The sequence below is a fragment of the Megalobrama amblycephala genome, linkage group LG5, assembly GCF_018812025.1.
Source record: "Megalobrama amblycephala isolate DHTTF-2021 linkage group LG5, ASM1881202v1, whole genome shotgun sequence".
Taxonomy (NCBI): domain Eukaryota; kingdom Metazoa; phylum Chordata; class Actinopteri; order Cypriniformes; family Xenocyprididae; genus Megalobrama; species Megalobrama amblycephala.
This window is the reverse complement of record NC_063048.1, coordinates 20,634,980-20,660,736: the sequence shown is the minus strand read 5'-3', so window position 1 is coordinate 20,660,736 and position 25,757 is coordinate 20,634,980. Positions and strand designations below refer to the sequence as shown.

Here is a 25,757-nt window from a genome sequence, read left to right as displayed (position 1 = left end):
GTGTTTATATTTTGTACCACAATGTTTTTAGAATTTTACTACATAGCCTTTTACTCTGAAAGTATAAAATATCAATCAGATAGACACCATGAAGTAGATTGTTACAATAAGCTTTTTAGGGTTCATTTACAACAAAAGAAAAGAAAACATGCCTTTATCTCTGAAGACATTTTTTTTTTTTGTCTTGAATTTCAAAATGAAATTGTACGAGATCAGTGCTGACTCATTTGGGGCAGTGTTTTGTGAACTGGAATATGTGCAAATGATTGTGGGTGATTGGAGAACACAAAGAATACAATTGATGCGTTACAATATGTACAATATGTGTACAATATGGGATGATTTTTTTGTATATTGTTCACGCAGAACTGAAGGACTCTGTGGGCCCACTTATAGTTAAATTGTGTCAGTTAGGACTTGATTCTGTTCAACATGAATGTCTCCTTTATTAGTGGCGTGAAATTTTTCTCAAGGCCGTTTTCCACAGACAAGGTGAGTCCAAGTTCAGTCACATCAGAACTCATTACCTGAACTACAAATGGAACCTGAATCACAAAGTGATTTGTGTTCTTTGCACAAAAAGCTTTCAAGATGAAATTCATGGACTGGCTCATGGTCACCCAAAAATTACTTTTTTTTTTTTTTTTTAACAATTGAGAGAATAACAGGAGGCAAAAAAGATTGTGCAGTTCTGAATGTTCATCTTGAAATCTCTGTTATTTTATTAGATAGGCCAATACAACTCGTGCAAACATCTGTACTGTACTGTCCAAAGTGAATAAATGTCATTTATTAATTTGGTAGATGCTAAAAAGTGCATTCAAGCTATATACTGCATTGCTATAATTATTACCATATAGCTAATAATTTCCATTAAGCATCAAATAGCTCTGTTTGCAGTCTCTCTCTCTCTCTCATATGTAGCAATGGGAAGTCAGATTCATTTTAGCAAATCAGTTCATTCACTTTTTTTGTAAATAAAACTTCACTAATCAAACGATTGCCTTGTGTGCTAAATATAAATATAAATTCTATAAATTCATGTTTTTTTAAGTTTTATTTGTTGTGCTTATTGTTAAATTATATTATCATTAAAATGTGTTCTTGTGCTAAATAACTTGATGATGCATCATCTTATAAATTATATAATACATATAACAATTATATTGTCCCCTTAAATGAACAATGTTATTTATTTACTTTTTAAATTGAAATTGGTTAAGAACTGGTGTACAGTATTGCCAAATCTGCAAATGATTCTGCAGCAGTCATGTGGCACAAGTCAGCTGTCTTTAAGTTTACATTCATTATTATCTTAATGCTATGTGCTTTGAGACAAATTAAGTAATTTAACGCCGTCTTCCGTGACGCTTTGCAGGATCTGCTGTGTGCGTTCATGTGTTTTGGAGGAGGCGTGGCTTTGAAGATGCTCTGAAGGGAGAGTGGGATCTTATGCTTTTAAAGCTAGCTTGCTATTGCTACCCACTCTGAAATTGCCTAACTTTCCTTTAAATATTAGTGTAGTTAACTACATTTTTGTTAGTAGCTTGTAGTGTTGCGAATTACTTTTTTTTTTAAATAGTCTAGCTGAACTACTTTAATTTATGAGTAGCTTGGCAAACTACACTTGCAAATTAATTTCCACAACATCAATACTGATTACACCTTTTGAGTGTGTGTGTGTGTATGCAGAAATACAATCATAAAAAGAGACACACTGCAGCCAATTAGCTCTAAACAGGATATCCCAAACTTTATTTCCTGTGTAGAGGTGTACTAGGGGAGCAATCACAGTTAGTGGACGTCCATCTTATTAGATTGAGTGCAACACAAAAATAAATCAAAACAAAAAAAATCTCATATTTAATTATTCCGATCGAAATTAAAACCTAACGATCAAAACAAAACAGCGTGAAATAGCGAAAAGTGAGAAAGAAGAGATAAGAGAGAGAGAGAGAGAGAGAGAGTGAGGAGGAAAACAGTGCCAGCTTTAATAAGCCCATGACAAGAGGACTGTGTAAGACACACTATGCCACAAGGCCACACACACTTGCATTAACATGACTCTCAGCTTTAGCTTACAGCGGTTGTACACACACAATGATTTGAGCCCCTCGATCTGTACAAGACAGATAAGATAATAAAAACTCACAGCCTTCATTTAGATCAGCTATTACATTACATACAATACATTCAGTCCTGCTTTGGCATGAGAGCTTTCTGCCATGTTGTTTACACTGCAACAAATCCAGTGTTTTGTCTTGTTTTCCTATAAAAATACACTCAACATTATTTGACATTATCTTAAGCATCAACCTGTTAGATTTATGTTTGATACAACAAAAAAATAATTTGAGATATATTCTCCGAAAAAAAAAGTATAATCTTACTCATGCAAATGTATCTTGTTTAATGATTTTTACTGGAAAACAAGACAAAACGACTAGTTTAGAGCAATATTCTTTGCAGTATAAGTGGTTTTGCAAACCTTTATACATGCTATAAATTTACACATTATAAATAAGTGAAATGTAGACATTTACACATATATACGCACTGTTCAGGAATACCAGGAACATCTTCACACATATACACTGCGATTGTTTACAACAAACAGCCTACAGGTTTTCATTGGACACATTAATGCAAGATGTTAGTGAGGCCTTGGATTGGAGAGTTAAAGGACAGAGAGATTGAGAGGGGGGAGGGGAGGAAATAATATTATCAAAGATTAGTATTAAACCCCTGAAAGACTAGAGACCATCTGAGCAGTGAGGAAGAGAGAAGGGGGTTTAGGAATGTAAGACATACACAAGGCAAACCCTGACGCTTCACACACACACACATTCTCCTAATGTTTTACAGACATTTTCCAGATGGTTCACTCATTTTTGCAAGATGGTTTACAGACTCGGAGCAGATAAATAACGGATTATATGTTCCCTTAATTCTTACAGATATCACAGTTTGCTCCAGACCAAACACACACACTCACGCACGCACACACACTGCTCAGCGAAGAAACTAGAACAAAACAAGCTTTATGCAACAATCAATCCAAAAGGCAATATTTGTCATTCTGAAGAGTCTCAAATAAATATGTTGTATTCTCTCTGTGATAACGGCAGAGCCGTGATTCTGCCTTCATTCTACTATACAGTATATACATACACACCTGAACGCTTCAACGACAAAATATTTCATACTATTACATAATACAACCACTGCAACAACCAAGCAGAGGGCCTTGACGTATTGCTTCCTTTGTTTGTACATGTGCTCCTGTACCAAATGACAGATACTGCCTTTTTAATATACATGTGCAAGTAAAAAAAAAAAAAAAAGAAAGAAACACATTCAAATGAAACTTACGGACAGGAAAACCAACCAAACAAGCGAACGAAACCAAAGTTTGAATATCTATACGGCTTTCAAACCTCTGTCGACTACGTTAATGAAGGGAATTCTGCGTACTATATACAGACAGGTTAGCATCCATGCATTGTCAACACGAAGCACATTAACATTCCAAATATGGACATGGCAAACAAGGGGGTGGGGCACAGGGAGGGGCTAGGTTTCACAGGGGGCGGTTCCAATACAGCCACACCCTGATTTACAGACCGCAGAGCACAGATGTACACAATTGCTGACCCCTGCTCTGCCGAAGCAAATACATATACAGTATAAACCGGAGAGAGACCACGTACAGTTTGAACGCCCCGTACGGAGAGACGCACCTGCGGTCGGTTGGCGTGACGGCTAGCGAGCAGCACGTACGGCGAGAGTCCGTGAAAGTCTTCTCGGCAGAACTTGGTATGGCTGTAATTCACATGGTTTCACCAACTCCAAAACTTCATCTGTTTGTTTATTTGTTAAATAGATATTAAGCTTCAAGAAAAAGTCTTTTTTTTTAATTTTTTTATCAATGTTGGTTGTTTGTAGTGTCTTTCCTGTGGATCTTAGAATTAGCAAGCAACAGCGGACCATCTTCAACAGGGATTGAAGGTCATCATCGAAGGTTTCCTACAGAAATGCCCTACAGCTAGTACAACTTCATTAAAAATGTCAAACAAAATAAAACAAACACAACAAAAATGATAGAATAAACAGCTATTCAAGCTATTCTCTTTCAAAATCAAGCTACTGAAATTACAAACCCCAACACAGAATCCCAGAATTCCTTTAAAAACACTCTTTCATCACAAGAAAAGGTGTTCGGATGCAGTAAAAGAGCTGTAGGCTGGATCCCTTCAGTACAAACACCTATAAGAAATGTCACCAAGGCCTCTTTATCCTTGCAAGGACATTTTTTTGGTGTGGGTAAAAAATGTATGATTCGAAATACAAAACCCACTTCAGGGGTTGTGTGGCACACTGTAGTTCTCCATTAGAAAGATTTTCCCTTTGGCAAATTTGGCGCAAAATACACAATAGACGCAGTCCAACATATATACGTCAGATCTACTGTGCTCGTTCCAGAAGCGTCATTTAATTTTCACTTACCCACTAAGACTGGAAATCGAACTTTGGAAAGGACAACGAAAAATCTTGCAATAAAACGAGCTACTTTTTTACTTTTTTTTTCAGTTCGTTTGTGTTAAACCATGCTATCCTAAAGAGGTTTAGAGTCAAATTCAGATTACTTCTACAATTTCTGCTTTTAAAATCGACCTACGTCTAAAACCGTGACTACTCTATGAGATTTACCTTACAGCTCCATATGCAGCAAATCTACAAAGTACAAAGAAGCAATCTCAGCAGGGTTGGAGGGAAAGCGTGCCCTCGTAAACTCCACGTAGATGATTGACTGAGTGTATCTGTATGGGATATTGAGCAAGTTTATCAAGCAAAATCTACCAATTATACATGCTTGCATGTTTAAGACTATAAATTGTGTGTCTGAGAACAAATCACTGAAAGTATGGCCACTGGTTTTGTGTAGTGTCTGTAAATGTATGCGCTTTTGTTTGGACGGAAAGTAACAGTCATAATTGTAAACTCTCAATGTGATGTTGGCAAAAGCATGTCACATGCTGGATTATCTCACTACACTGACCTTCCATCGATTGCATAAATTAATAACCTAATCCGTAACGAACAGCGGTATGTTCGTATTCGAAAATTCAGGATGTTCCGTAAGCCAAGCTCATTCAAATGCACTTTACGATCTTTGAGGCTCTTAAATCAAAGTCTTGCACTAGTGCATCTCTGGTCTCTGAAGCTTCAGCGCTAGAAGAGATTGGAACTGGCATACTGCATTCTTCCTAGTGTTATTTTCTTTCTGATCTGAAATGAACTGCACCAGTGCAAGAGAGGGATAAAAACTGGCCTTCACAGGAATTAGTTACACAGAGCTGCTCTTGAAAATGACAAAAGCTGTTGAGGAGGATGCCCGAGCCGTAAACAAACGGCAAAAGTTGACCCCTTTCAGTTAGGACCACTCCGATTACATCATCTGTAAACACATAAAGTGGTATGTCTGAAAATTCACCCAAGCAAAATTACCGCTAGGTCCACGTTAAGATAACAAACCTATAACACACAGCCACATTACCCAGAGTTCCATGGCACTACGAAGGGAGCTTACAGATTCCACGGTCCCACGTGGCTTTTATACTGGTTTAGGTTAAAAAAAAGCACAACTACAGTAGTTAAAGGTAGCAATAGTAGCTTTTCATAGTCTACGTTTGATGTTCGAACTCTGTGGTCAAACCCCATCCAATCAGATGCAGTCATTTAGCACACACAACAAACAGAGGAAGATGAGGATGAAGGAGTAGCGTGTGGAGAGAACAGAAGAACAGACCGACGGTCTGCGGAAAACGATTATCCACGTGAACCAGAAACCGAGTCCACCGCTGTTGCCTTCCTCTGCAGTCTTTAGTCTTTTCCCTTTATTTTAACCTTTAGTCTTTGCTAGTTTTCCACAGAATGCATGAACGTGTGTGTGAAGGTGTGTAGTTCTGAGCGTGTATGCATGTGTGAGCGCATGTACGTGTGTTTAGAAGCCCTTGATGTGGCAGTAAGCCTCCAGGGAGGAGAACAGGATGTAGAGGAGCCAGAGGCTGACGAAAAGCATGGTGGTCAGCCCTTTAGCAGTCCGCGGACCCCCCAGCTCGCCGCCGATGTCGGGCCGGCGGCGGTACATGAGCACCGCCACGCAGATGAAGGCGAAAATGGTGAAGAGGGTGACGGAGAAGGCCAGGCTGCCCGGCTCCACCTTGAAATCGCGGCCCTTCGAGTTGTGGTAGACGGCGGCGATGGACCAGGCCACTCCGATGCCCAAGAAGACGTTCACGGCATTGCTGCCGGTCACGTTTCCGATGGATGCGTCGGCGTACTGATCCTGTATCGCTGCCACTTTACTGGCAAAGGTGTCTGAGAGGAAGATGAGGAGGAGACAAAAGAAAGGAGATTTTAGTACAGTAAAATATTTCTGTTGATAGTTATCTTGATTCATAAACATTTTGAGGGATAAATAATATCTTAAATGAATAAAAAATCAAATAAACAAGCATAAATAAACAAAATACCATTCAAAAGTTTTAGATCGCTAAAATGTTTAAATGTTTTGTAAGGAGTCTCTTCTGCTCAATAAGGCTGCATTTATTTGATCCAAAATACAGCAAAAATGGTAATATTGTGAAATATTTTAACATTTTAAAATAACTGTTTTCTATTTGAATATATTTTAAAATGTACTATATTCCTGTGATGATTCTCCCCCCAAAAAGAAAAATGTTATTGACCATAAACCTTTGAATGTTAGTGTATAATATTATAAAAGCTTTCTATTTCAGATAAATTCGTTTGAACTTTCTATTCATCAAAGAATTCTGAAAAAAAATGTACACAACTGTTTTCAACATTGATAATAATAAGAAATGTTTCTTGAGCAGCAAATCAACATTTTAGAATCATTTCTGAAGAATCGTGTTCGTGTGACACTGAAGACTGAAGTAATGATGTTGAAAATTCAGCTTTGCCATCACAGGAATAAATTACATTTTAATATATATTTAAATTGAAAACAGTTATTTTACATTGTAAAATTATTTCACAATATTACTGTTTTTGCTGTATTTTGGATGAAATAGATGCAGCTTTTTTAAAACATTAATAAATTGTACCGATCTAAAACTTTAGTGTATAATCATAATAAAAAAATACAAATATATTTATTTACTTTACTTGGTTTTGTAAGATTTAGTTAATTTATTTTGTCCCAAAAGTAAAGCTAAGTAAACAGTAAATCTAATGAGAATTAGGTTTATGCCTAAAAGAACAAAAAATAAAACTAGATTCAAGACAAGTAATCTTTGAATGAGTAATTTAAAAAAAATCTACTTCAAGTACTGTATATCTTGTTTAGACAAAATACATTTATAAAAAAAAGTTGTTTTTTTTTCTGCAAAGAACAAACAAGCATATGCACAAGCATACATTCTCTCTCACTCATCTCTCCTTTTTTGGTGAGGATGTAATTTTGTAATAACAGCCTGGTTAACCTCTGATTTGAGTTGAAATCAGTGGGCTGTCTGCTATTTAAACAGTGTGGTTTCTCTCTTGCTCAGAGACAGCTGCATGCTAACAGGGTGATCTACTGCAGACAGCTGAGAAACCATGAGGCTGCTGATTGTGCGTTCTGTCTGGGAAGGCCTCTGAAGAACCCTAAATGCACATAAATCCCCTTTCAAACTCTTTCTTCCTCCCTGTGTCTTTTAATTTTCATCTCTCTCTTTTGTTATGCTAATGTAGTCCATAACACATAACCCTGATGAACTGCTCTGGATATGTTGATATTACTCTTTGCTGTCTGTGGTCACAAAGAGCCATCTTCCTCATTTAAAGGTCTCGCTATCCTGCGGATACATGCTCTAATATTCACACACACACATAACAGGATCAAGCAAAGACATTTATAATGTTACAAATGATTTCTATTTCAAATAAATGTTGTTTCAACTTTCTATTCAGCAAAGAATTGTCGTGATGAAGCATTTTGCTGTAACCAACAACGAGCGTTCCAACAGAAGCGAATCATTTCTGAGCCCAAGGATGCGAACAGCTCAAAGTTGTCATCTCGTAATTACGGTAATTCCAGCATGACATGACTGCAGCACTCAACATCTCTCTAAAAGTGAAGGTTAGAAACTCTCTGTGGAAATCTGACAAAGTTTCTGAGAACAAAATCAGTCATTTAAGAGCTTAAAAGTCCAAAATTGACGCGACGGCATCTCAAGACAGAATTTTAAAGTCAAAGCTGGGTTTTACTGTAAAGCATTTAACTCTGAAATAACATTTTCCTGCTCGTTATTCATTACTGTCTTGTTATGTTGTTGTAAACAACAGCATGGATGGAGCCGTTTCCATGGCATTACCAAGGAAATTCTCAGTTAAGGCTCAGCTAACACCCAGTCTGGTGTAAAGTCCTGCCAAAGAGCCTGGCAGCGTGCGGACGACAACTGCCGCTAATGTGGGTGTCATGGCAATGAATAGCTTCATCCCAGAAAGACGCTTGGGAGCAGTTAAATGGATCAGCGTTCCAGATTTTGAAAGTGTTATAAACCTCATACTGCTTACGTTTGCATACGAACACAAACTCATGCAGAACGACCACACATATAGTTTAAATGAGTACTTTATTGACTATAAATGTCCCTGTGGCTCATGTATGGCTGTGCTGGGAAATTCAAAGTGGACTAAATAATATTTAATTAAGAGAGAGAAAAATCACTATAATTAACCTTTCACATCACCACACATTAGCGAGACTGCATTCAGAGGATGCACGCCAGTCATCAAGCCCATTTTCATTTTAAATTCATCGAGCAAATTATTAATTCAAGATACTCTAACTATACGCTGAATCAAAAGGCTTTGTTTCCTGTTCAAAAGCATTGGCGAACGCTGCCTTATCAGTGAGCGTACATGTCCTTCGCCTGGTTTCTGGCCACGAGCTTGGATAATTGGAAGTTCAGTTGTTTTCATAGTACTACTGGCTTTCATCTCTCATTACAGACTGATGCTTTGCTAACTGCTCAATCCGCCCATTCAGTATGCAGCATTTGTCAAACTGTGCAGAAGCAGCAGAAAAACAATCAATGGATATGGGTGTAAACCCTTCAGTAGAACGGGTTTTAAAGTTTGCTACATTTACCTTACTATTGACTTGCTTTTTTGACCTGTTACTAGTAAAAAATGTAAGTACCACATAGTTTTTGGTACCTGAACTAGGCTTTGTGATTTTATCATCTAAACAAACACAATAAAAAATATTTATTTATTTATGCGTTCTAAAAATAATTACCTAAAATATTCCATCTGTAAAAATAAGGGGGCAAATTTGATCATTCAGGATGTTATGTTGCTTTAAATATTTTTTCAATTATTAATTCAATTTGTTTTCAACCACTGATCAAACTTGACCAAAAACATTTTCTAAGTTTTGGTCCCTCAAACAAACTTTTCTCTGACCCTAAGGGAAAGACATATTCCCACAGATAATATAGTTTCCTGTTAGCAAGAGATTTTTTGTTAGCAAGTGATTTTAGCTGATAGGGTACAATGTGTCTAAAGGCCCCCTGGGACAAAAGGCTGCTTTAATGTCATTTTCATTACACAGTTATCTTGGCCATATCTATAGATATCTATAGTTCTGTCATGAGTGTTTGGCATGGTAATGTGTATGACAGTGTTGCATGTTTGGTCTTGGCAGAATAGATCTGCTATGCTGCTGCTGCTGCTTTTATTGCTGCTGCAGAGCAAGTACGGGACTTGCTACTGCCAATACATACATGACACGCTGCTGTGAGCAAGTAAGACATGCTGCTGCTGTACAATATAGCGTACATGAATTACCCGTAGCAGATCTATACAGGTGGAGCTGGGGAAGGTGGGGAGTTTCTGAACGCGCGCTGCACTGCTAAGGCAAATGCTACCAAAAGTATTTTAAAGTTTGAGCATGCAAACTCATTGGCTACTGATACAGCAGGAACCAATCGGCTGTGCCCTATAGATAACGATGGATTACGAGCAGATTGAGTTAAAGGACCAATTAGCCTGCGTCATCTAGTGTTTCATGAGAGAACTTTATATATACTTTGAATAATAATATTTACATTTTGTGTTTTATCTTTTTTGGTATATATACAGTACAGTCCAAAAGTTTGGAACCACTAAGATTTTTTATGTTTTTAAAAGAAGTTTCGTCTGCTCACCAAGGCTACATTTATTTAATTAAAAATACAGTAAAAAAAAATATTATTACAATTTAAAATAACTGTGTACTATTTAAATATATTTGACAAAGTAATTTATTCCTGTGATCAAAGCTGAATTTTCAGCATCATTACTCCAGTCTTCAGTGTCACATGATCCTTCAGAAATCATTCTAATATGCTGATTTGCTGCTCAAGAAACATTTATGATTATTTTCAATGTTGAAAACAGTTGTGTACTTTTTTTTTCAGGATTCCTTGATGAATAGAAAGTTCAAAAGAACAGCATTTATCTGAAATACAAAGCTTCTATACACTACCGTTCAAAAGTTTGGAGTCAGTAAGAATTTTTATTTTAATTTTTTTGAAAAGAAATTAAAGAAATTAATACTTTTATTCAGCAAGGATGCATTAAATCAATCAAAAGTGGCAGTAAAGACATTTATAATGTTACAAAAGATTAGATTTCAGATAAACACTGTTCTTTTGAACTTTCTATTCATCAAATAATCCTGAAAAAAAATATTGTACACAAATATTTTGTACAATTGTACAAATTAAATGTTTCTTGAGCAGCAGATCAGCATATTAGAATGATTTCTGAAGGATCATGTGACACTGAAGACTGGAGTAACGATGCTGAAAATTCAGCTTTTCCATCACAGGAATAAATTACTTTGTGAAATATATTCAAATAGAAAACAGTTATTTTAAATTGTAATAATATTTCACAATATTACTGTTTTTACTGTATTTTTAATTAAATAAATGTAGCCTTGGTGAGCAGACGAAACTTCTTTTAAAAACATTAAAAATCTTAGTGGTTCAAAACTTTTGTACTGTACTGTATATATATATATATATATATATATATATATATATATATATATATATATATATATATATATATATATATATATGAAACAATGAATGACTAGCATGGCCAAGTTCAGCTCAAATGACAATGCCCGACATTATTGACTATGATTGGATTTATTGCATTTAAAACAATGATATTCCTTTTAGATTTTCTTTCTTTTTCAAAATCATTGATGCATTATTAATAATTTAGCAGTGTTATTTTTCCTGATATTGTCATGTTTAGTATTAACATGATATCAATAGGCCTATTTAAATTTTTAAATATCATGGTTATCGTCAATACACCTATAACTTTCAAATTGTTTTGCATAAGTGCAGATGAATGGATCTGTTTCTGGAATAAAACATTATATATTTATTATAAAATAGATGAAATGATAAAAGTGATTGAAATAAAAATGAAGTACTTGCTTTGCTGAAGTACTTCAATATTCCTTTTTACACAAACTGTGCTACTCAATCAATATTTAATTAACGTTTCTTTTTCTATTGCAATGCTATTTGGGGCCAGAAAAAAAGACTGAAATCAAGTAAATTTTTTCTTCTCAAGTAATTTTTACCTTTTGTTAAAGGGATTGTTCACCCATAAATGAAAATTCTGCCATCATTTACTTTGTCATTCAAAACCTTTATGACTTTCTTCTGAGAGATTTTCTGATTTTTTTTCTGTACAATGAAAGTCAATGGAGTCCAGTGTTGCATTGAATGGGCAAAAAACATTCTTCAAAGTATCCTCTGTAATGTTCCACAGAAGAAAGAAATTCTTGCAGGATTGGAAAGACATGATAGTGAATAAATTATGACATAACTGTCATTTCTGGGTGAACTATCCCCTTAAGGATGTTTTGAAAAAATACTGATTAGGAAAAAGTCCTTTTCTGTGAATGACATTGTCCATGATGTCTTTTACTGGAAAGCAAGAAACACAAATGTAAGAAAATTATTTTCTGCAGTGAGATGAGAAGAGCAAAAGGGAAAGAAATGGAGGATGAAAAGAATAAGAAATGGAGTAAGTGAGGTAAAGAGGGAGAGGAACAGCATGAGTGAGAGAGAGAGAGAGAGAGAGAGAGAGAGAGAGAGAGAGAGAGAGAGAGATGGGAATGCTTTTGCTTTCTGCTCTCTCAGCATTTTCCCTATGAGCAGTCCAGTGTGTCTGGAATACTAAACATGGTGAACATGCACCGCACTTCCAGCAGACACAATCTATTTAACGTCTTTCTGTGTGTGTGTGTCTTCTGTACATGAACATTTTGGCATTTGTGTATCTCTTCTTGCGGTGTGTGTGTGTTTCTCCTGTTTTAAATAACAGTTATCATGACTGATGAAGGTAATATATGGGGGTGCAATGTAGCAAGGAGCTTTGCTCTGCATAATTATATGATATATCATAATCATAGCCCTGTGTGCGTGCACACACAAATGCACACACACACAGGCACACATGACACGAGTGCTTGGACATCCTCATTCTGTGATAAATGTCTGTATGTAAATATAAACGTGTGGCTGAAACACAAAAATCTGAGGTACATATGCTTTTTTTTCTGTCACCCACTTCCCTCTTCCTCTCACCTGGCACTGAAGTGCCCAGTGCCACAAACACCACGGCTGTGACGGAGTCTTTGAGTCCGATGGTGCAGCCGAAGTGGGATGCTAGGTCTCCGATGAAAGCCGTCAGGAGGCCAATCATAACGATTGACACCACGAAACAAGCCCACCCGTTCCAGTAGTCGGTGGGAGGGACAAAGGCGAAGAGAACTTTCCAGAAAACGGTGAGGAAATGCATGACGTAATCGAAGCAAGAGGGGAGCTTCTCCTCTCCGCATTCTTCATCATCATCATCCTCACCTGCAGGAAGACAATAAGGAGAAATAATTAAATATGACTCATCCTATATCATTTGAGCGTGAACCCTCATTTACACTGAAAGAGGAATCGAATTTGCACAGACCAAGCAGCAATTATCTACAGAAAAACCTAAAAGCAACATAACAGGAAAGAAAAAAATGTGTTCTTTCAAATGATCAGCAGTCACAGCAGTATAAAGCCTTCGCTCACACTCAGTCACACACACACAGCCTTTTTTCGATATGTAGAGCATGTGTGTGTGCGTGTTCAGTGAGGTTCTAATCTGTTTGATATTCTGTTGGTGCTACGTTTCCTTGAGAGCGTAAAGAGAGCAGCTTACACACGCCCACACACTGCTCTCTGACAGGTGAGGCTGTTCCTTTAAAGCGTGATTAGATGCTACAGGATGTTCAGAAATCTCGCCTATTCACAGCAGCGGCTGAGAGCAAACGGATTCAAGTCTTTGGCAGAGGATTTCCTCATTGTTTTGCTAAGACTTTCTATTCACAGGCAAAAACCTGATTACACACTGAGATTAAAAGGATTATTGATAAAGTAGATAATTAGACTGGGACACTACCTAAAACAGAATGTACTCGAATGTACTTTATTCTATTCATACTTTATTTATTATATGAATAACAAAAAATAAAAATAATTAAAAAACACCTTGATTTCAAAAACATTCAAAAAAGACTGAATCATTTTGAGTCGCTTTTGAAGATTCAGAAAGAAATATCAGCTGATCTATGCAAGTGTATATGTGTGTATGTTTGACTGTTTCATCACAGCACAAGAGGATTTGAAGGTCACGATGATGTTTGCTGTCACGTGTCTAAATATGGATACGTCTGTGTAAAAAAGACAGAGAAGGTCAACATGATGCTTTATGTGCTGTCCACGAGTGTGTCTGAAGTGTGTAAATGCCTCATAAAAGAGCATCAGATTACTTTCAGCAAGAGTAATACATGCATACATGCACTATGCCATTGACAATGACATTTAAAAAACCAAAAAAACATGACTGTATCCTAAATGAGGACATGCTGTAGTCTTACTGTCTATTATGGTAGCTTTAATTATATATTTTTTCCATTTTCATTGTAATTTCAGTTTAAGTAATAATTTTATGTGCTTTTATAATTTTTAGCGTTTTTTTTTTTTTTATATTTCTATATAGCTTTAATTTTATTAATTTCTTTTTAGTAATTTTAACACAAAATTGTTTAATATTTTATTTCTAACATTTTATTGTTTACTTAAAGGGATAGTTCACCCAAAAATGAAAATTATCCCATGATTTAATCATCCTCAAGCCATACTAGGTGTATATGACTGTCTTCTTTCAGATGAACACAATCGGAGATGTATTTAAAAATATCCACGTTTTAAAACAATACAAAAAAAACAAAAAAAAACATCCATCCATAATCAAAGTAATCCATCCGGCTCCAGTGGGTTAATAAAGGTCTTTTGAAGCGTTTTTGTAAGAAAAATATCCATATTTAAATCTTTATAGATTCAAACAACTAGCTTCTGGCGGACGACCGTACGCATAATGCGCAAGTTGACTCAGGATGTAGCGTAAACTTAGTCGCCTCTCACGGTTCAAACAAATAGGGCTGGGCATCAAACTCAAGCTCCTCTTCTCTTATATCAAAATCCTCTGACATTTCTCTTTAAAATTTCTAATTTTCTAATTCGCGACATCCAGTGATGGGAATAATGGCGTTATAAATAAACGGTGTTACTAACGGCAATACTATTTTCAGTAACGAGTAATCAAACAAATTACTTTTTCTCTCATTACAACTCCTTTACCGTTACTGACAAAAAAAATGCCACGTTACTATAATTGAGCACTGAAGAGGTTTTCATCCGAGTAGTCTCTCTCTCTTAGCTATAGGACCTGCAAAGTTTTATCTCTGGTGTGTGTTAGGGTGGGACACATGCTAACTGATGATGATACTGTAGGTGTGTGACTAGAGATGACAGACCTGCAAAGCGTTTTGTTGTAAAGAAATAGTACAGGTTAGTCATACATAAATATAATTTTAAACTGATAATAATGTATGATGCAGGCTCTGTGTGTGTGTGTCTGTGTCAGAGCATGCGTGTGGAGCGCAAGCTCAAACCAGAATACCCTTTGTGACATGCTGCGAAAATATGTGAAATAAGTTTTTTCTAGTTGACTAGTAGTTGTTCATTTAAGCAATTAGTTGACTAATCACATTTATATTAATTTAATTTATTAAATACTGGAGAGAATAAACCATAATAATGAGCGTTTAATATAGGCTATATAGCACTCAAGCGCACGCATAAAGCTTGCCATAAAGAACCGGCAAAAGTAATGATTATGAATGTGACAAAAACAGCAAGGAGACATTTTAATAGTTTGTTAATGAAGTAATGTTTTCTGAATCAGTGTCGGCTGCAAAGATGAAGTTGACATTGCTGACTCTCATCATCTCTGCATAGTGGACGAATTTATTCGGATCACATAATCAGCGTAGCCTATTTCTTTTCGTTTTGAATTATTTCTATTAAAAGTTGACATTTCAAGCTTTCTATAGATATATTTCTCATGTCTGTGAGGCAAGCAGCCACTGAGTTTCGGTTCATTTAGCCTATAAGACGTGCTCCAGTTCACGTGCAAGTAATCGCGCCGGCGCCTCCATGTCATGATTATATTGTCTGCTATAGTTGCTTCTTATTTATTAAATCCAGGCAATTGGTTGATAAAACATTGATTAAAATTAAGATACAATTTTTACATTCACTTTAAAGAAAGGCTTTCTACAAAACAAAACTTAATGAAGTGGTCAAAATCATGTCTGACTCACTCCATGTCTCCCGATATATTGCGCATCGGTGTTCTTACTTGCTGTTCACTTTTCATAATCAAATAGATGAATTCAAAACATAACATAGGCTTATTTAAACATAAATATGAAACTATGTTTTCTTTAATGGCTAACAACACATAGGCTAGTACAGTACAGAGAAATTTCATGTCGTGAGCAAGAGCAGGATCATGAGTCAAGTGTCGGATCATTTATTTTTAGACTTATATTTAATATTGGGGGCATTCAAGTTATTTGACATGTTTTAATTTTTTTTAAGTAACGCAATAGTTACTTTCCCTGGTAATTAGTTACTTTTATAATGATGTAACTCCATTACTAACTCCTTGCTATTTGTGAGAAGTAACTATAACTAATTACTTTTTTAAAGTAATGTGCCCAACACTGGTGACATCTACTTCGACTTCGTCATCGCATCAGGTCAAAGGTTGCTCTTACGCCCAAATCGACTTGTGCAATATGCGTACGGTTGTCCGCCGGAAGCTAGTTAGTTTAATTTATAAAGTTTTAAATATGGATATTTTTCTTAAAAAATGCATCCCTTCGCTTCAAAAGGCCTTTATTAACCCTCTGGAGACGTATTAATTATTTTGATTATGGATGCTTTTTTTGTTGTTGTTTTAAAATGCGGCCCCTCATTCACTGCCATTATAAACCTTGGAGGACTAAGGATATTTTTAAATATATCTCCGATTGTGTTCATCTGAAAGAAGATGGTCATATACACCAAGGATGGCTTGAGGGTGAGTAAATCTGGGATCATTTTCTTTTTTCTTTTTAACAATAACAACACTGACTCTAACCATCACCCCCCCCCCCCCCATCTTGAAATTATGAAAATGATTTTCATAATTTCAAGATTATGAAAAAATCTTTATGAATAATTTTTTCAATTAGACATCCCTAAATTTCTCCGATAGAAGGTTGTCACACGTAGCACAATTCTGTGGACAATTGTGTGCCCAGTCTATAGATAAGTAAACCCTACACACTCAGTGCTCACGCTGTGTTGACTCTCTCCTTATCTTTGGATATAAATTATCTCGCTGTGCTGCAGAGTCTGACATTTAGCAAAGCTTTTAAACTTTAAACTCTTCAATTTACTGCCATTAGCTGCAGACCTTTTTCCACTTCTTTGTATCTATCTGTGTGCATTTGCCTACATGTACTGTACGTGTGTACGTCTGCGTGTCCTGATAAAAATCATGGAAAAATCTCTGTTCTGTCCTCAGTGGCATTAGATAAAACATAATACAGTGTTCCATTTGTCATCCATCAATGACATCTGTTAGGAATCGATTAATGCAAGTTTGATGTAAGATAGGATGTTTACATTGCTTTTTTCCAGTATGAAAGTAAATGGTGCTGCCAAGGTGCAAAAATGACAAAAACCATGAAATTATTGTATAAACAATCTAAATGACTTGTGCATCCAAATCTCATTTATAAGACTTGAAAATGCACATTTTTAATTTGGCACACTGTGATTCATTAAAGACGTGCAAGAACTATGAACATTTAGCATTATTGACAACCTGGCATGACACATCTTGACACACCAAATTTGAAAACGTGCATTTGAATGAGATTTGAGAGGTGTAGCGGAGGAGAGAACTACTGAATCGATTCACTGTAAGAACAATTCATAATTGAATCGGATATTGCATCTTCTCAAAATTAAGTGATACAGGTTTAGAACGACATAAGAGTGAATAAATGACAGAATTTTCATTTTTTGGAGCACTATCTCTTTAAACTCATCTGCATATATTAAAGAAAAAGCTGTTTTAGAATCAACAAAATGCTGTATGAAAAGCCTTGGTCTGACAGCAGTATTGTACTGGTGATTACAGGTCAGTTCTGAAAGCAGACAGAGCAACACACACACACACACACACACACAAAGGCTTTTAACCTTGCTTTGCCCCAGAGCACAAATTGGCACACTGAGAGGTGTTCAAGTGTGAATCACTAAGTCACCAACACCTGATCCACACAAACACAGACACACACACACACACACACGGCTAGAGCAGCAGTAGCCTCTATGATCATCAGTCTCTCTGAGGACGTGCTGTGAGTGCTAATTACTTTAGAGAAAACAAATAAAAAAAAACTCTAGTTTTTCTCTTTCTCCGCCTTTATCTAATTTATTTCTGTCCTTTGCACAGAGAATGGAGACTCCTTTGCATGGCTATAAGTTTCTGACTGAAGTGAGGCTGTAAAACTGAATTTCCTGAGCAGCACAGTGGCCACCAGGGGGCGCTTTACAGCAGAGATACATTGCACACACAATGTACACTCTTAAAAATAAAGGTCCTTTAATGGCATTGGTGGTTCAATGAAGAACCTTTAATATCCACTGAATAAAAGGTTTTTTAAAAAGGTCTTTGGATGATTAATTATGTTAAAATTATGTTAAAGTTTCCAAATTTGTTTTGGTCTCCTACAAAAGGTTTAAATGCATCCAAGGCCAAAAAAATAATTTTCTCATAATATACACTGCGGCATCATTTCTTTTCTCACAGTGTCTCAAATGGTTCAATAATGAATTTGATCTCTCAAAACCGCTCCTTTCCGCGAGCCTACTCTGCTCTGATTGGCCCAGTCTGTTGTGATTGGTCTACCGCTTACAGTGCGTGTCAAAATGCCTATTACCAGTGTTGGGGGTAACACATTACAAGTAACTTGAGTTATGTAATCAGATTACTTTTTCAAGTAACGCATTACTTTTTCAATTTACAACAAAATATCTAAGTTTCTTTTTCAAATAAGTAACACAAATTTCTTTTTTCACATTTATTGACTAACAGCTCTCCTGTCCCCATGTTGAGAGAAATAAAGTGCAGAGGTGTGTGCGCTGTGTAAACATGATGGCTATACTGTAGTTCTAGACTAAACGTGAACATGCATTTACTCATCTCACTTGCACAAAAACATTCAGTATTCCTCAAAATGAGTAAAAACAGTAAAATGCAATCTCAGAATTTTATGCAAACCTGTTACTTTTTTTAGGGAGTATCACAATATTGTAATGCATTACTTTTAAAAGTAACTTTCCCCAACACTGCCTATTACCATATCTAAATTTCATCTCCGGATCTTCCTTGGCACATGTACACACTGTGATACGAACAGTATATGATGGCGTCGCTCTTTTTGTATCAGTTCGAGCCCGAGTCCTCATCCTTTTGAAGCACATGCAAAGTGGATTCGCAGTACTGAAAACAGTGTCTTCTCAACACGTCAACACAAACTTATCTCTTCAGGCCTCACCTACAACTACAGTGTTTGAGGGCAGGTCAAAGTAGACGTTGTTTGAGGGCACCAAAATTAAGACAAGTTTGTAACGGAAGTAAGACTGGGTGGAATTGCTGCCGACTTGTTTCAGCAGTTCAGAATCGATTATTTCTTTTAGGAGACAATAACTTAATTTGTCATGCACCTTGAACAACTATAACATGTTATACACTGCATGAAAGGTAATATTAGAAAAAGCATAATAGGGGCACTTTAAAATGTTCTTTACACTAAATTAGTACACCTTGACACTCTTCTTTTAAAGCGGAACTCAGTAAGATTTGCGAAGCTCCCCCTACAGTTTCCTTCAGTGAATCACACTGTCGTAAATACTCCAAGCGCAGCTCTGGACTACGACGACTACAACGCTCACCAGCACAGTAGTTTTGCAAATACAGTACACTCGATGGAGGTGGGTAATTTTCGAAATTGTCTTATAAAGTCATAATATATACATTGTTTTTGAAATACCGTAAAGCGTTTTGTCACTCTCGCATGAACGTGAACATGAGGCGAGATTGTTTGGGTCGGTGCAGCTCAACTTGCAAGTGCTGTTTTCTGGCGTAGACGTGCCAGAGGGGGTTAGTGCACACCTCAAATACACCACTACACCAGTCAATTAACCATTCGTAAGGACTTAGAAAACTATTTATGAAGGTAAAAAAAGTTACTTAGTTCTGCTTTAAGAACTGTTTACTGAATGGTTCTTTAGGGAATCCAAAATGGTTCTATGGCATTGCTACAAAAACTTTTTTGGAACCTACATGTACTGTACATGGCCATATATTCAGTCACACACAATTACAAATAGTGATGTCTGATTTGGAAAAAAAAACAACAACAAAAAAACATTCACTCTCTTGAACCAGGTGAAACTGAATCACTGGAAGTAAAACACAGTACCACAGTACCAGTGCAATGTTTGGATGTCTAATTCTGGAGGGCCACCATCCTGCAGAGCCTAGCTTTAAACCTAATTAAACGCACTTGAACCAGCTAATCGAGCTCTTAAGGATTACTACAAACAGGCAGGTGTATTGAGACTGGAGCCGAACTCTACAGGAAGATGGCCCCCCAGGAGTAGGATTGGACACCCTTGATATAACCTAATCAAAAACAAAGTGCTAAACAGTGGCATTTAACTGCTGCAGGCACTTCTGGCAACACTTAAAAGATTAAAAAAAGAATTTGTTCAAGATGTTATTGAATCACTAAATCAGACATCCCAATGCTCCTCACAAACCGAGATACTCACCAGCGCTGACTGTGATGGCCTCGATGAACTGGTCCCTCCAGCTGTTGGTGCCGACCAGAAGAGCCAAGTTTGTCTTTTTAATCAGTTTATCAACAGTGTTCTATAGAGAAGAGTGAGAGAGAGAGAGACAGCACACAAAGTAAATGTATGACCGCTTCATTACTGTCCTGTGGAGGAATAAACAAACATACACACACACACTTCAGACGAGGCGGACCACGGTCCATCGAGTGCTTCTGACTGCTCTCTGCTCTGCCCTGCTGTGAAGTGTGTGTGGGATCGGAGTGTGTGTACGTCTCAGCACGGCGAGTGCGTGTGGGCTAAAGTGCAGGCGTGTGCATGTGTATCGTCCTGAAGTGTGTGGAGGCGATCGATCAGATGCCAACATTTAAGATCCTTGAACTTCCCTGACAGAATGAGAGTGTTTCTATAAGGAACGAAGGAAACTACCGAAAAACAGGCATCTACACGCTTGCGGTCTGATGAATTTCTGATTCAAACTGTATGTGACCTATAAAGTAAGTGCTAAATGTAGTAACCCTACATTAAGTGTAAATACTAGCAACTATTGTTAATGAAAATCATCCACAAATCATAATAAAAAGCCACTGCAGTAAAGAATGGGAGTTCTGTTTTGTATATTTCTTATGATAATTGGCTATTGATCAATTTATGCCAGTATACTGTATGAATGTAAATGAAAAGTTTATGCAAAAATGAACATTTTGTTGTCATTTACTCAACCTCATGTTGTTACACACCTTTATGACTTACTTTCTTCAGCAGAACACAACAGAGGATAATTTGATTAAATTTGTTTGGTCCAAACAATGAAAGTCAGTGGGGTCCAAAAATATAGGACACTCCCGAATTTCATTGTATCGACAAATAAACACTGAAACATTCTTCAATTATCTTCTTTTGTGTTTCACAAAAGACAAAAGTCATACAGGATTGTCATTTTTGGGTGAAGAATGGGATATATGTAGCTAAAATAACACACCTTAAATTCATAAGATTCCTCGATGATAACCTCCAGTTTGGGGTGATCTCCGAGCATTGGCTTCCCCATCTCAGCGATGCGTCGTTCCTCGTCATCTTCACCTGTCAGAGGCTCCTCCTCTTCCTTCCCCGCCACTTTCTCCTCCTCTGAAAACAAAAGCACCAGTCAGAGTGTAGAAAACAAACCCACCAAACCAACTACCTTATATTTCATATAATCATCCAGAGTGTGTTTGTGGATCAATAGGTTTCTGTGAACAAACTGGATTGTGTAAATATAGTTTTTGTCAAAATGCTACAGTGAACACAAGAATTCGGCTCTGTGGGGGAAAATCCTTTAAAAGGTCAAAATCTCAAATCTTCGTTGGTAAATTTAGAAAACTGGGTCCGTTTCATAAAGCATACTTTTGTAACAGAACACTTACAGACCACCGTGACCCTGTATATATGAGAAATATGTCAGGGGCAGGATTTTTCCTACATTTGTTTCAGTGATGAAACTTCTATGGTCCCAATGGGATTCTGGGTAAGCAAGTGTGTGACATAAGCAACCCCTGATCATGTGACTGGGTTTAGCCCAATCAATCACCCACACTCACACACAATGAAATGAGAAGGTCAAAGAAGCAGATGCAGACCTAAAGACACAGAGGTACGGTGAGATTTGAAAAATAAATTAATTAAGTAACGTTATAGACATGATGTTAATAGACAAAAGGAAAGGGCAGGGAAAGGAGAAAATGACAATCCTTTGGGCAGCAACATGCTGATTCCAGTGGAATTGTAATTTAGTCCCATCACATATATTCTCTCTTTCAATTTCTCTTTCTGTCTCATTTATTTCATATTTCTTTTCAGTTCATAAGCTCAGCTGGCAATACCGCTACACCAACAACAGCAATGGTCATAAAACAATGCTATGATGACTAAATTCCCAAGCTCAAAACAAACATGAGCCTCATAGGCAGAAATGGCAGCATAAACGAATGAAATATCTAATGGAACGAATAAATCTCAAGCCACAAATGAACCCTGAGGCATTAGTGGAGGATTCCTGCATAAGATTCACTGTCAGATTAATGGCAGAGCAACTCGTTCCTGTAGCCTAAACAGCCTCTCTCTCACTCTGTCTTGATATTTTATGTTCATCTGCTGCAGAGTAATCTGTTCATCTTTATTCTCAGATGGCAAGTTCTCCTTTTTTGTGAATTACTTGGTTTTCCACACTTTTCTGCCTGTTGATTTGTGAGATAACAAAATACACACATCAGCATCTCTTTCTGTCTCTGTCCTTATGAACTGCAGATCATTTTATCCACAAACACTGTGTTTAGTCTTATATGTTATTTCACCAACTCCTCAGAATTCTTCATGGTTTTAGCATGTACCAGTCTTTAATCTAAAACAAGAACTGATTGGACAAATTGTAATAGACCTGTTTAAACAATTAATTAAAGGTGCTCTAAGCGATCCTGGGTGGAGTAACTTCCTGTTGACGTTCGAAATGTTGTCAAACAAAACAGAGGCTAGGGAACGTAATTTCCTATGAAAAAAAAATTTAATATAAAAAATGTAGATATTATTATAAACTGGTATTAATTTATTGTTTATATTTCAATCAATCAAATAATAATATGTATTCAATAAATTAAAAAATAATAATTATGTAATTTCCAGGGGTGTAACAGTATATCGTGTCACAATATATCGCAATATAAAAATGCAACAATATGTATCATGGATAGTGTCAATATGTGTAGTGTATAGTTCACCCAAAATAAAAATGAAAAAAATCCAGGTTTACAGAGTTTTAGTGTCAGTACTACATTAAACTACTATATATAACGTTGAACATAATGTATAATAATGCAATGAGGGAATATTTGTGGGTCCTGAAAATGCCAAATGTCTTATGTTACCAGTAAAAAGTGGCTTGCATTATTTTAAATATATCTAGTCAATGACAGAGTGCAAACATATTCATCTAAAATAATTCTGTATTTTCAGCTTCAGAATCATGAAGACACCAGATTTTTATTTTGGTGTCACCATTGTCCTGTGCATTGGGCTACCAGCACCAAGTCCAAACCTATTCATTTCCACTCCCAATGTAATACCAAATTTAGCATTTTAATCAAAAGTACATTTTTTGTTATCCTTTTACCATATGCCTTGGAGTAGCGCAATAATATTGTATCGTGAGTTCAGCATCGCGACATGTATCGAATCGTGACATGAGGGCGTCGTTACACCCTTAGTAATTTCTTGTAAGTGTGTAAAATTAATACATTAATACACTTACTGTGTGACAGAACCACAGAAAAAAGCTTAAAGATGGATAGCGAGTAAATGAAAAGACTGACAGTCTTTGTGGCACGTCTTAGAAGTGAAGAAAAAAAAATAATTAAAAAAAAATTCCAAATTAAACTAAATTGGTCACATTATGGTATTGTGATTAGCTTTAGTAACTGAATGAGATGCTACATTTTTTTTTCAACATTAAGATGGAGAGCGCATGTCATGTAATTTGATATTGATTTAATTGGAGAGGTTCTCTCTCTTGTTATGTCCTTGAAAACAGAGCTATCATTTTCTGTCTGCAGCTTGGTGCTGCACATCTTACATGCATGCACGTGCGCACACACACACACACACACCATCCAACCATCCGTTCCTTTCATTCTCATCCAACCATCTCTTCTGCTGTCCTTTATTTTTCTAGTGTCTCTTCTTTTCTTCTTTGTTTCATAATAAACAAACAATCTCTTTTCTCTTGTCTATGAAGGTTTTGAATCATCTATAGTACTCTCAACAAGCAAAGCTAATCAAAAGCAAATGGACTTGATTATTAATTATTTTGAAAACGTTTCACCACTCATCTGAGTGCCTTAATCAATTTTCTTGTTAATCACTCATATGGCTGGTAATGCATCAAAAATGCATTACCAAATCCAGCTGCATTTGATTGAACTCTACCTGATGTTCCTCTTAATCTCCTATTTTTCCATGTTTTGATATTTGGATCTCTTTTTATTATATCTTGTATCAATTATGGTAAAATAAAGCATTAATCAAATCCAAAGAAATATCAAAAAGTAAATAAATATGACAAAAACATTTGATGCACATCAAAACACTGAAGTGCTGGGAAACCAAACTGTTCTGCTTCCTGGAAAATAAATGTTTATCTAAATGTGAGATGAAACACACTCTAACAACCTTGGCTTTGAAGACAGCTCACAATCTTGAGCTCTGAGTCTTTCTGAGATCCCCTAATCTCTCCTCATGATTTACAGCCAGTATCTGAACTCATTTGCTGGTGTGTTTTGACATTTCCTTTGTGTCTTGTTATGAGATTATTGCGAGGAAACTAAATGAAACAATTCGCTTTGAAGCTTTCTTTCTGAACCTGCATGTATCCTGAACAGGAACACACCCTATATGGTAAACTACACAAAGATTGAATAAGACATGATTATCACTATAAATTAAAGGGCCATATCATTAAAATTTGAATTTCCCTTGATCTTTTTACATAAGGGTTTTGTGTATTATATAAACACCCCAAGCTTCAGAGTTCCACAAAGACCATACACTACCATTCAAAAGTTTGGGGTCAATACATTTTTTAAAAAAGAAATTAATACTTTTATTCAACATGCATTAAAGGGTTAGTTCACCCAAAAATGAAAATTCTGTCATTAATTACTCACCCTCATGTCATTCCACACCCGTAAGAACTTTGTTCATCTTCAGAACACAAATTAAGATATTTTTGATGTAATCCGATGGCTCAGTGACAGCAAGATAATTAACACTTTCAATGCCCAGAAAGCTACTAAAGACATATTTAAAACAGTTCATGTGACTACAGTGTTTCAACCTCAATGTTATGAAGTGACGAGAATACTTTTTGTGCACCATAAAAACAAAATACAGACTTTATTCAACAATATCTTCTGATGAGCGATTTCAAAACACTGCTTCATGAAGCTTCGAAGCTTTACGAATCTTTTGTTGTGCGTGTATCAAACTGCTAAAGTCATGTGAACCATTGAAATTTCGAAACGTTTCGAAACACTTATGACGTAATGAAGCCTTGTTTACTAAAATCATGTGACTTTGGCTGTTTGATACACGCTCTGAACAACTGATTTGAAACAAAAGATTTGTAAACCTTCGAAGTAGAGCTTAGATCGGGCCCAACAAATCAAGCCCGACCCTACCCGAGCCCGAGCACGTTGTGTCCGAGCCCGGCCCGGCCCGACACGTCCACTGTAATTATGAGCCCGAGCCCGATTTAAACCCGACCATTTTTAATATTCGGGCCGTTATAACCAGGGCCGGCGCCAGATTTATTTATTTTTTTAACGCAGGTGC

The 25,757-nt window shown here is 36.4% G+C and overlaps 1 protein-coding gene across 9 annotated transcripts in view; it reads right to left on the bottom strand.

The window, feature by feature from the left end:
- Positions 1-1,727: 1,727 nt before the first annotated feature.
- Positions 1,728-25,757, bottom strand: part of slc8a1b (solute carrier family 8 member 1b) — a 134,071-nt gene continuing 110,041 nt past the window's right edge. For all 9 annotated transcript variants that reach the window (XM_048191133.1, XM_048191132.1, XM_048191131.1 and 6 more), the window contains 4 exons: positions 21,379-21,524; positions 20,376-20,475; positions 12,678-12,953; positions 1,728-6,381 (listed from right to left, as the gene is read on the bottom strand). In XM_048191133.1, coding sequence (XP_048047090.1) covers positions 6,005-6,381; positions 12,678-12,953; positions 20,376-20,475; positions 21,379-21,524 — 899 coding nt within the window. In that variant the 3' untranslated portion in view covers positions 1,728-6,004. The remainder of the gene's footprint in view (positions 6,382-12,677; positions 12,954-20,375; positions 20,476-21,378; positions 21,525-25,757) is intronic.